The 13,073-nt window shown below is 44.5% G+C and overlaps 1 protein-coding gene across 1 annotated transcript in view; it reads right to left on the reverse strand.

Moving 5' to 3' along the window:
* LOC144153271 (neprilysin-1-like) overlaps positions 1-13,073 on the reverse strand; it is a 43,927-nt gene that overhangs the window by 16,442 nt on the left and 14,412 nt on the right. The window contains exon 6 of the mRNA XM_077684922.1: positions 6,876-6,956. Within this exon, the coding sequence (XP_077541048.1) occupies positions 6,876-6,956 (81 nt within the window). The remainder of the gene's footprint in view (positions 1-6,875; positions 6,957-13,073) is intronic.

Below are 13,073 nucleotides of genomic sequence, written 5' to 3' on the forward strand. Positions count from 1 at the left end.
AACTGCCTGCTTCAAAATAAAGAAATTTTTAGCCACATTTATATTCAGGCAAAAAGTGTTGTGCAGCCATGCACACAATATTGCCTAGTATGAAAAATTGTGCTCAATAGGTTTCTCAGGAAAGCTGGTTTCAAAATTGCATTGTGCCATAGGACAAAACAAAATTAACTATAAATGAAAAACAACACAACAAAAGTCCTGAGTTTTGCCATGCATATTTTTGTGCTCCTCTTGTATCATGTTTACAACCAACATAGCCATACTGTTAATTACATTGCACCTTTGGTCTCATAGGTCACCCAGAAAGGAAAACAACTGAAGTCGAGGAAGTAGTGTAAGGAAAATTCACTTTATATTGTAAAACAACAACAGTATTAATGTATTCTTGAAAGTGTAAGAAACAACAGCCTCGCCTGGAACTTTTGCAAATGTAAAATAGTTTCTTCTTGTCTTCTTTTTATTTTATGGTGAAGGAATGGGGCTGCTTCTTTTCCTGCAGCTTGTTAAGTTGGCCATTTTTTATGTGATCAGGTATTTAAGCATTCATGAGTAGACGTGTCCTGATCAGGTATATCTTGAGTCCAACTGAGTAAAGCGTATTCTGATTTTTATCATGCTAATGGTCATATTCCGAATGCTCCCCATGAGCACAAACGAGTTGCAGTGAATGAATGAAGATAGCATGGAATTCTTTCATCAACACGTAAATGCCTAAGACTAGTTCACATACTTGAGCAAATCACAAGCACGGCATAAACTTAATGCGGTTGCCCAGCAGTTGGGCAACACGCCACTATTTAAACTGAATGCAGATGCTAGTCAATAGTTTTCCTCCTGCTTAGAGACTGCCTTTTCCTTGTATTTTCTAGTTTATAAATGTACCATGGAATGCTTGGCTGCAGCAGCTCTCAACCACAAAATGACAAGAATAAGATGGGCATTGCTTCCACAGATGATCTTTTTGTATCATTCATGACATCGAATTCCCAATTCCCAAGTGAGTCTTTGCATCTTGGTAACAAACTGTTTCAAAGCACAATGCAAACCGTGATGAACAAACAGCATTGCATCATCAGCTGAAAAAAAAATATGTCTTCCTGCTTCATGTTTTTGTGCCTACATATATAAACGTCTTTATTAACAACAAAAGCAAGGTGGTAGGAGGGGTGTAAAACGTTTAAAGATCGCATTGCAAAACAATGTGCCTTAAGCTTTTTTTAAACACTGTGGATAACCTGCTTTACATAAGAGGCGTTTCTTACAACATGCTTAGCCCTGTATGGCTTTTTTGCAGAGCTTAGACGTCGCGCGAAAAAGCCAAGTTAGTCTAACAGCTCAAGGCGAGGTAGGTACACCTTCTCCCGTTTGCACTCAAGAATTTTCATGAGCAGGCATTAATTAACTGCGGCATAATCGAGTAAAACTGAAGGCACTTCCCACTGTGAGGCACGGGGCAGGGTAGTAGACCTCTCACTTGAGGATCTTTAGCGCAAACCAAAACATCGCGTACAGGAGGTAATTTTATTGCTTTATAAATCCAATGCAGCCTCGGCAGCCAGGAATCGAACTCGAGGCATTGTACATCCCTGCAGCCACAGGAGACCTTGCCAGATCTGAGCGATCTGGCACCTTAGAAATCTTATTAAGACAAAGCTACCAAGCGATATTATACAGCGTTTACAGAAACCAAGGATAGACAGCATGGGGCACTAGATACATACCCGCTTCCACAAAACTCGAAAGTAAAATTACAAAAAAAGACATGGGCAGTCTAGGCACGATATATCTACGGTGTTGATCAACACCGTGTATTGCGCCCTGGCCGACCACGTAATTTCTGTTCCTGCTTCCATTGGAAGCTGAAAGGCGCCATAAACTCTGTGGTCAGCCATAACCCCTTACACACTCAAGACTACAGTGCAAACTGTGCCGTGACGGAAACCACGTACGATGCCGTTTGCACGAAGGTCACGCCAGCCCGCCTCATAGATGTCGCTATATCGGTAGTGCATATAACAATTTCTGGTGGGACATCCCTACGTGGTACATAAAACATCGTCCATAAATTTTCAACAGTAAAAAATGAAGGTAGTAAATAAACAGTACATGACCTATCCCTACCTGTTCATTGTTTCACTAGTTACTGAAAGACTTGTACTTGAAAATGTCAGCCTGGAATTGATACGTAGACCAGGTTGCTTTGGCATTTGCCTAAATAACTGAGTTTCATTTTTAGTACACATGCTGCTGTCTTCATGGCTATCAACTACCGTGATACTGTAAACCCTCGCTTGAAATGTATACAGAGTGAGAACGCACTGGTGGATCTAAAGTATACCATCAATTACAAGCCAGGCTAAGTCGGGAACCTGCTAGGTTGTGACAAGTGGCCTGCAAATATCAGTTTCCACTAGAATGGCAGGATGAGTGCTGCAAGCAGGCTAGGGGCACCGTGACTGCAGTCAGGGGATGCTGCAAGATAAACAAATAGAACGTGAAGAATGAAACACTGTTGGGGCAGCAGTAAATAAACAATCTAGGACGACTAAAAAAAATCGCGCCAATCCACCCCGTGAATGTGGTTGGAAAGCAAAGCTGTAAACGGCACCCATAACGATTACCCATGCGACGTCACTTAAATTCACTCACATCGCTCTACAAATAGCAAAACCAGAGAGAAGTGAAATGCACTTAACCACACCATTTATTACTTCAAAGAGACATTCTTGTTAAGGTTAAATCAATGCATGAAGCATGAACGGTGTTTGGTTGAGTTGTATTGGTGTAGCACAAGAGTGGAAACTTTTTTTTATAAAATTAAAGTAAGCTCCAACCCGGTGTTAGACGATCTGTCTTCTCCGTCTCTGCGCCGCGGACGGAGGCGACGAGATTTGCGGCAGAGAAGGAGGAGGGGGAAGAAATACTTCTGTTCAGATTTCTGAACAGCCCAGAGTGCAGCCCTGGGGAGTGATTCCTTCTTCCGTGGGGCCCATATGCAGTCCGCGCGCCTGTGTTCTGTCCACCCACTGAAGCTGGGTAGGTAAAGAGGGCCTGGAGAGCAGCATCTCCCATTGCTCTGGTTGGGTAGTTGACGGAAAGAGAGGAGGGTGCTCAAGGCTAAAGCCGCACACCCCGATTACGGGGCGGAGTGTTCCTACTTCTGAGCAAAATTTACATTCAGCGTCGTAGCGATTCGGATGCGTTAAGTGAAGACGCGTTGGCTGTGGTAAGGAGCCCGGATTGTATAAGCCGTAGGGTAGTTTGTTGTTCTCTGGAAAGGTCAGGGTAAGGCGAAGGTACGGTCTGTCTCAGAATGCGATAATGCTGGGTTATCTCCCTGAACGTGACAAGCGGGTGACTGACCTCGTGCAGCTCCATAGCATGGGAGGTAAAAGCACAGGCTTGTTGGGTGGGCGTATTTGTTGTCCTCCATTGAAGTGTGAGGGGGGTGTCCAGATGAGCTGAATGAAACCGTTTGGGGAGTGGTTTTTTAGCACGCGCAGTGCAGGTCAGGACACCCAACCCTACTGGTAATTCCAGTAGGTTTGCTGGGAATCAATGACTACCCTCCGAACCCCTGGTTGAGCGAGAGCCAAGGTGATGGCTGCCTCTTCTGCTGGCGTCATTTCTTGGGTCCTAAGAGAGGTACACGCAAGGAGGTTGGTTCTGAAGGTAGCCACGATAATGGCGTATTGCTGCCCTCGATGTTTGGAGGCGTCTGTGTAGATAACTGCATGATTCCCATCGAGGGTGGTGTTTATCGCTTGAGCCCGTGCTTTTCGGTGACCCCCGTGATGTGAGGGGTTCATATTTCTAACCAAAGGGCGCATCTTTAGTTTTAGTCGCCAACACTCTGGGAGTACGTCAAGCGGAGTGACATTCTGGGCTGCCCAGCCAATCTGGTGAAGCATACGGTTACCCACCGCAGTTTTGAGTCGAACCTTCTGGTTATAAAGATGGCCTTCTATCAGCTCTTCCACGGTGTTGTGGAGCCCCGTGCTAAGCAGCCTCTGTGTGGACGCACTCATAAGAAGACCAATGGCCTGCTCGACCGCCTTTCTAATCATTATATAAAGCGTCTCTATGTCTTCCTTGTCTAGAAGAAGACAGGGGGTTGACGTAAGTAACTCTCGAGAGGACAAAAGCTTCAATTAATCGAAAGGTACCGGATTCCTTTAGGCCTCGCTTCTTGGTGGCAACTCGCCTGATCATGTGTATGATTTGATTAATGCTGTTTTTGAGGCGATGCAAGGAGACGTCACTCCTGATGTTAGCCTCGAGATGTAGGCCCAGCTAGGATCTTGATGCTGGGGCTTGGAGTGATGGCCTGGCCATCAAGGATTATTTGAGTGTATTCCTTGGTTTGGCGTGAGGGCGGATGACAAGGAGCTGTGATTGTTTACGTGAACACTGGATGCCACAGGCTTTAGCACATTGGCGTAGTAGAAGTTAGATGTCATGCATTGGTGTGAGCTTCCTTTAATTTTTGTAACTCTTAGCACATGAGTAAGGTGCGCAAAGGGCCGCTAGATGGGCGTGACTGGTCGCGTGACGCTTTCACGTGGCATTCAGCGAGAACGCAGGGGGTAAACCCGTAGATGTGCTTGGTTAGTACACCACCTGTCTTCCCAGTCTTCGTGTGGGCTCGTAGCTAAATCGGTAAGACAACGGGCTCTCGCTTTGTTAGTCCATTAGTTCCAGGTTCGATTCCCGGCATTGCCAGCAAATTCTTTTATTTGTTAGCTGGAGTTTTCTGGTGACACCAACGGTCGCGAAAGAACCCTTGGGGGGTAGAGGTAAAAAGCTTTGCTTTAAAAAGGGGCAAACGACAGAGAAGACAACACAAGCAGTGCTCTTGCCCTGCGTTATCCGGGTCGTTCCCGCTGAATTTGCACCGGTTATAGAACGCCGATTGGCTTCACTATTAAAGATGAAAACACATAACGAAGTATGCATCCCTTGGCAGGCACTCCTGGCAAGCAAAAGTGCTGGATGCAGTAACGAGTGCAACAGGCTAAAACAGTATGTTACAACGCCCTCGCGAACCCCACGCACCCACGAAAACCTTGCCAACAGCGTCCTGTAACGCTCCTAACTTCAACCATGGATCGTACGGCAAGTTCTTTTTCGTTACAATATTAAGATCGGCTCGCACAAGGCACGTTGTCTAGAAAAAGCGTCGAGGATAACAAGTGACGTTAATGACGCCACATTAAACAAGAGACAAAGAAACGCCGCGGGCGAGACGGGTTGGCATGCCAGCGATTTTCCGGGCCGTGCAACAAACCGTCAACAGCTTGCGATCGCCAATAGATGTGAGCAGAGCAGCATAAACAGCGACAACAATGCAAGACGGTGAAAACGCACCGTTAAGAATTTCGTAAACACCGCTAATATAATGTCGCGAGCAGAAAGCAAGCTTTTCAGTAGGAGATACGCGAACTGATTGCAAACCCGCCAAACAGGAGCGCTCACCTGCTTCGGCCGATGGTGGATAGTTGGACGCCCACAGCTAACTTCAAAGATCGTATAGCCAGAATACGCTGTAGCTGTTTAACGACGATTGACAGGGCGACAAACATCGCCAGTTTACTAATTCTTGCGTCGACCGCAAAAGTCGAACGCGACTACTTTCATCACTACGGTGCGCATGCCGTGTAGGCAGCACTCTGAAAAAACCCGCCGAAACAGTTGGTTAACTCCTCCCCTGAAGGAAGGTCGCCGTACGGCAGCGCTGGCATCGAGGCACCCGACTTGTAGCAGTGGAACGCGGTAAATTTGAATTGACTTGAGCAAACCTCTAGCGTGTTATCTTGGCAGGAACGAGACGGGAGAGGAACATCATGAGCTGTGAGAGGGTAAGAGAAGGGAGGCTTTTATATGGCAGGGGCGCCAGTCGGCTGCCGTCTTTCGTGTACATTTGCAACAAAAGGAGGAGATACGCGAGCATTTTTCCACTCAACTTCAATACACAGCCACATCATTCGTCGAATTTGCATACTAGACCACTTCGATTGGTCACTTGAGCATTGTGGGGAAGGCGGGCTTCTTAGAGTCTATATTTGAATAAAATACCGTTTGTGTGTCTGCTTTGACTATTTGAAAGAGTGAAGTGGACGCTCATTTTCTTACGGTTCGGCCTTTGCTAAAAACTCAGTCAGGCTTGCGTAGTAATCCACTGAGTTCATTTCGAGCGACTCCGTTTCGTTCAGCGTGATATTGACCATACTGAATTCTTTGTTCAATAAATCCAAAAGAGGAAACTGCAAAAGAATATAACGGAAATATAGAAATACTTAAGATGCGACTTTTGTGTACCACTAAATAACACTCACGTGACACCTGAGGGCATATGTGCGCGTCAAATACCATTTCGCTAAAGCGGACTGGTCCTTTAATGCTACAAGCTACAGCTCACCATCTACAACCGTAAGAGCCGTCTATAGAAACATAGGCTTATGGCGGCCAAAAGCGAGAAAATCAATGTATCGAGATTTCGGTACACGGTAAGGCCCTCAGAGGGTCTTGGCAGGTCCGTAGCTCTCCACTACAACGACTCTAACATCCCGTATCACTAATATGTCATTTACCCAATTAATTAGTAATTAGTAACAGTCGTTTTTTCGTTTTAGGGACGACTTTAGAAAAGAAATAGCTACGAACTAGTAGTCATGAAGGTTACCCCTAACTGTGGTCTTACGAGGGCTTAACACTGCAGTACTATTTACATCTTAACTGAAACTTATCCGCCTCTTTAATCGTACATAGCTTTGAAAAAAAAAAAAACACTGATTTCAACCAGCAGGACGTGTGCGTCCCATGCACACATTTATTTGTCTTCGGCATTACTTTTCCTTTATGTGTTAAATACTTACAGAGGGAAAGTGTTTTTGGACGTCCGCTATAGTTGTCGTGAACATCGATCCGTAGCCCTGTTCTTCGGATTGCTTGGCAAGCTGTAAATTAAAGAAAAGGCCTTTTATGATGTTTGAAAACGTGCTCCGCACACTAAAGAACTGATTTGTTATGACAAAAAAAGAAGATAGATATTATGGGATCTCGACAATACATTAGTGCGCTTATAAAGTGTGTTATTTAGCAATAAACAAATTCTCCCATCCGCTCCCTAAAGATGGTTAATCAGCAAAGCTGTAACGTGTAGCCGGCGTTTACGCGAATGCTACTACCTGTGATTCACTAAAGTCGTTTGCATTGTACGTTTGATGTTTGCGGTATTCGCTATCGTTTGTGCTCCTGCTCCTGGTGTAGCAGACCATAAGCTACATTGGAAGTACCTTGGAAGTACGTATGACGGGTGGCTTACCCATTCCAAGTATCGGGCGGGCGATGCTTGCCATTCCAACATTGACGCTACTCCGCAAGCACTGCCGTGTGCTTTTGCCCGCCGTTATCGCTTAATCCGTGCTTCACGCAGAAGCTTGCTATTGCAGTGTAGTAGTAGAAGATAAGGTGTGTAGCGCGGGGTGGGTTTCTTGTGCGATGAAAAAATTCTATGGAGCGCAGGCGTTCCCCAGAGAACTCCTGTGGTAGCCAGCGCCACCTATATGTTTTTAAGTAAAACTAAACAGTTATCTGACGAGTTTTACAAAACTTTTTACCATAAAACACAGGAAAGAATTACTTAGGGCATTAAATAAGGATTAATTTAACAAACAAAACTTCTGAAGCCAACTGGTAAGGAAGGAGCGGCCGCCAGAGGCGCTGCATACAGCAGAAACTTACAGCCCGATACAGCAGAAATACTTTCGTAAAAGTATTCATTTTATTTTGACATTATTTTTTATTTATTTTGTTTGTATTTTTCTTGGCGAGGTGATTGTACAGTGGCGTTGCGACTAAGGCCGCTGTGCAACGCCACCCCGTTACAAAGGGGAAGCCACTAAGCATCATCGTCCTCATCACTTTCATCGCAAAAGGGACCCCCCTAATCGGCCCCGAACGACACACCTTTCTCTTCTAGTACACTGTACAGCTCTGGTAAGAGGGAGATAATCCAGCCATAGAGTTTCTTACAATATACACTGGAGTGGAATCTGGCGCTAGCCTCTATAAGGCTCACATCAAGGCCATCTGTGTAGTCATAAGCCGCCATTACATCATGCGCTCGCCTTAGTTTCATCATTGGCTTGGATTGAAACGCATTAGCGGTCGTATATTCCAACAGAGTGCCACAAAAAACGCGAAGAATGGTGTGTTATAGTATAAGTGGAAAATAAAACAGGCTATTTTAAAGCTAAGGAAAAAGGAAGCAAAGCGTATTTTAGCAGGAACGGTTGTGCCTACTATTCTGCAGGCCAACCTGGCAGTTAACAACAATGTTCATAATTTCAAGGAAGCTCATTACAGACTGTTATTTTATTAATTTTACGTATTTTGTTTTCAGATCAGAAGTTTGTTTGAAGAGTTTGGAAAGCTTGTTGAGCGTGCACTCTTAATCTGGTTCCATGTAAGTTCCAGTTAAATGGGTCGATCCACATATTTTTATCTGGATCTAAACGAAGAATAACTGGAACGAGAGATATAAGTGGATCTTATCTGGAGCTGTGAATTTGTTTTCTTTAGGTTTGTGGTTATTATGTGGAACCGAATAAATGAGGGGATGCGCTGTCGGCCGTTCCAGTTACTGTTCCACTTATGTCCCAGTAAAAATTTTGGAGAGTGCTTTTGTATATTTTTTGCTCGTGTCTTGTTCCACATAACTTGTGCGCTGCAGTGAAGTATGCACTGAATCGTGCATTAACTGGAACAATGAACCACATATATATTTGACGCGCTTTGGCGCACAAGCGCACGCACAAGCACTTGCACGCACACGCCCACAGACATAGATACAGACACGAACGCACACCCGCGCACCCACACATACACACACACATGCATGCATTCACACACGCACACACGCACGCACCACATAAAATTTAATAAACTTCGTCGATATCTATGGAACTGTCTTAGACGGCTAAGACGTATTTTAGTGACGTTATTTGACAGAAAAAAATATGTCCACTGCTATAACAACACCGTACAAAGCATGAAAGGTGCGAGAAAAGGGTATCTTAGCGAAAATAGAAATTCCACGAACCCCTCTCAGGTTGTCTGCGGCGCTCAAACCGCTTTAGTGAATATCGTCTTTTGCTAATTGCAGACGTGCAGTACGTCTGAAATCACCAATGACTTGAATTTGAGAAGGACCCGATGTCCTCAGGTTCTCCTTCTGCGTTTGGGACAGAGCCGCGGCAGTGCTGAAGAATTCATTGGGCTTTTGTGGATACCTCATAAAGAAATATATATAGCTGTTGAGACTATTGCATGTTCTGCATTTGGTTCACAAAGCGTCGCAGAAACATTGTTTTTTGCTCAATGCTCAGCCATCAGCTCGCTGTGTTGTAGTACGTGCACAATTTTAAGTGCTTTACAGGAACGTATAAATGGCTACAATCTGCTGTAAAATAGGTACTTAGTCCACGTTATTTATGCCCTGATTCGGTATATACATAGTGTTAACCGACTGTGCCGCATTTCACACTGCACGCAGCATGTCACGCATGCAGTTATATATGCTTGGATGTTCGTTAGCATTTTTCGTCTCGTGCATGCTATTAAGGGTGACTCACCTGATCCAATTCATATGGGACTCACTAATTCATGACGCAAATTCATGAGACTTACTAATTCAAAATCACCATGTACCGATACAAGTTTTACAAATTCACAGAAATGACACTAACGACCCGGTTTGCTTCTTCTAGAAATACAGTAGACCCTCGTTAAGACGAACTTGGTTAAAACGAACACTGATTAAGAACCCCAACAATTTTCTCTTGTAACGTCCACAATGCAATACACCTCCGCTTAAGACGAATTTCGGATAATAAGAATACATTTTTACGGTCCCATCGGGTTCGTCTTAACGGGAGTCTGCTGTATATCATTATATCATTTATTTGCAGAGATAAAAAAAAACAAAAAACGCATTTTGGCTTATCCAGTCTTCACTGGAAGGCGCTAGCGGTCTACCATGCGAGAGTTTTATTTCTTTGATTCAGTAGAGAAGCGACATATATCTAAAATAAGCAAACTAGGCCGTTGTGAATATCGGTATGTATTTGTAAAACTATTCATATTGGTGCACGATGGTTTTTAAGTCCGTTGGTCATGACGTAGTAAGTCCGATAGGAATGCTAACAGGTGAGTCCCTTTTAATTTCCACAAGCAAAAACAAAAGCCCCTTTGCAGGGAGCGGTTGTGAACGGAACTAAACTTGGACAACTAAATATATCACGTGATACCTGCATTATTTTGTATGTATTAATGCTGAAATGACATTGTAATTCCTAACTATGCTGTGCAGTAACGGCAAAAATGCGCAGAGTTAACTTGCTGTTGTTTGTCTTGTCATAGTAATTGAAGTTCATTGAATGACCCGCCTTCTCCAGCTGCTTCCCCAGTTGCTGTTTTCCTGTAGTATTGGTGTTCAGGAGGGAAAAGGGCTGGGAAACAGGCCGATGTAATATTACTCGCTAATTAGTTGTAAGTAGCTTTATATAACGTGGGTATCTAAGAACGTCGCAGTATATTTTATTGACTACGGAAATGCTTGTTGTCAAGAAAAGCAGTAATTGAAGCCACGCCCTTTTGCGTTCATTGTAAACAGTAACGCAGAAATTGTCACCCAAAGTTAAGCTCGGATATCGCACGCACTCACGGCCCTCCGCGAGAAACAACTTTATCCAGTATTTACGCACTAACGCGGCTATTATCTGAGCTTCGTTTCGGCCTCAGCGGGCGTAAACGTCCGCTTAGACGCATATGCCCGTTTTCCGAATCAAATAAAAGCCATCACGTGTGTCGAGTTTGTATGAGCTCTTATGGGGGCGCATCCCCAAAGCCTCCTCGAGAACGAAAGTTTGCCGAAGCCATGAGGAAAAGACCGCCACTCCAGTAGCGCATTCCATGCGCATGCGTCAGCAGCAGCACGGCAGAGCTGTTTTTGCGTTGATTCATGGTACAGTGGGGCTGCAACGGGTACGACGACGACGGATAAAAATCGGGACTGCGTCAACACTTTAAACGACAGCTGCGCTACCATCTTCCAGGATTCCCTCCGCTAATTTTATGGTCTTCCGCATGCAGCGCCACCAGTGGCATTCCCAAGCGGGTTTCTCAATTGCTCGCGCGATGCGCCTGATATTTACTAAAGAAATTCTCGGTCACGCTGGCGAGAACCGTTACCGCAGTCCCGTTAGCAGTTTTAATGGGTTGATTGCGGCGTGCAACTGGGAATTTTTTCATATCCCCGGGCTGTATTTCCTGTTCGACGAAGTGGAGTTTTCCCAGGAGGCGCATAAAAGGTCAGTGCTGCTTATTTATGTGCTGGTAACGGTTGTTGTTCAGTGACATCCTTGTTAACTGCGTCCGATAAACATACCGCTTCTCTACCCGTTATTCGTGTGTCGTCCATGCTTGTGGTCGCGGCGTGTAACATTTTGTGTTGGAGAAACGTTTGCAGCCGTAATTTACCAAAACTTCCGTGTTCGTGGGTCAGAGTCGGCTGGAAATTTCTGACTGCGTACGTTAGCCATTGCTATAAGTTGCTGGTTTGCGCGTTTCATGATTGGATTTTCCCTTACTGTGTGGCTTTGCTTAGTTGTATATTGACGGTTACTGTGTATCTTTGCGGTAGCGAATCTTCTCGGGTTAGTCGCTCGCGATAATCGCGCGTGCACACGTGTACAACTTCCAAGCAAGTTTGTTGGAGCGTCCGTCCTTAGATTTATTGGTATTTTTAAAACTTGCGTGGTAATTGCGGCGTTGTGTTAGTCTGATGAGTAGAATGCATTTACTGTGCTTACCAGACCGGGAGTCTACGACCTTGCCCGTTGCGCGCAAGGTAGACGCTATTTCGAGTTGTGTTGATGTGTTTTCAAGGCGTCATCTTACGTTTATCTGTTCCATGATTCCATGTTTCATGTTTATGTTCCATGTTTCTTCCAATTCCTTTGACCAATTGAGATGATCTATTTTAAATAACATTGCCTGAAGTGTAGAGAAATGGAAGGGGACAGTTGTTGTCTTAGCAGTACCGCAGTAACAAACGTTTCTTTTGTAGAGGGGAAGAAATGTGGAAACACGCAGCGGGTATATAGAAAGTGTGCTGCCGTTTCTATGCTGTTAATGTCAGTGGTAACTTGAGACTTCAGGATAATTATCCAATATCCATAATTAGTGGTTGCTACTTCACGAACCGCGTTAGAAATAAGCCACTCTTGCATTTTTATGCCGTCAATGTCGGTGGTAACCCGAGAGTCGAAATAATTTCCGACAACGCTCAGGTGATAAGTTCTTGCATCGCTATGTGCACCCAACATTAACCCATTTCTGTGCTTCCTTGAACTTAGAAAATATACTGCGAAAGCAGATTGCTACATTCTGTATTCGATCTGTATAACCTGTCCAGATGGCTGACTGTGAAGACATTTGTCTCTACACTGGTAGTTTGCGACAATTGTTTTCCTTTGTCTGAAGAACCGAAATTAAAACGAATTATTTCCATTCCTTACATATACCTCTGAAATCATGGCTGTGTCATTCACTGTGGCTGAAGACATCTTCGGCACGCCGAGGCGTCGTCGTGACAAGTGTGGCAGATTATGAATGCATTGTGGAAGTCATCAAGCCACGAAAGAGTGCCCTTTGAGTGTTGCGTATTATACAGACGTTCACCACACCGCATGGAGCAATGACAGGTGAGCCTAAAAATCTTCAAATATTTTTGTTTCGCCTGAAAACGTTACCAGGGCTCGTGCTGCAAAATAAAATTTAGCACAACTAATCAGGCATTGTACAAGATCTTGTAGTACTCCCTTCTTAGAGGGAAGCGTAAATTTATGCTTCGATATTTTTATACTGTTTTTATTTTCTAGGAAATAGGGCGGACCGGGACTTAAAACAATGGAACAAGGAATCCATACTGCCATTTTCCTGGTTATTGAAGGCGTGTGTTCACCGTTCTTGAAGGCGTGTGTTCACAAAAAGGAAACACATGAAAGCCG

The sequence above is a fragment of the Haemaphysalis longicornis genome, unplaced genomic scaffold (assembly GCF_048455015.1).
Source record: "Haemaphysalis longicornis isolate Haplotype H1 unplaced genomic scaffold, Haemaphysalis longicornis Haplotype H1 scaffold_9, whole genome shotgun sequence".
In the NCBI taxonomy this organism is placed as follows: domain Eukaryota; kingdom Metazoa; phylum Arthropoda; class Arachnida; order Ixodida; family Ixodidae; genus Haemaphysalis; species Haemaphysalis longicornis.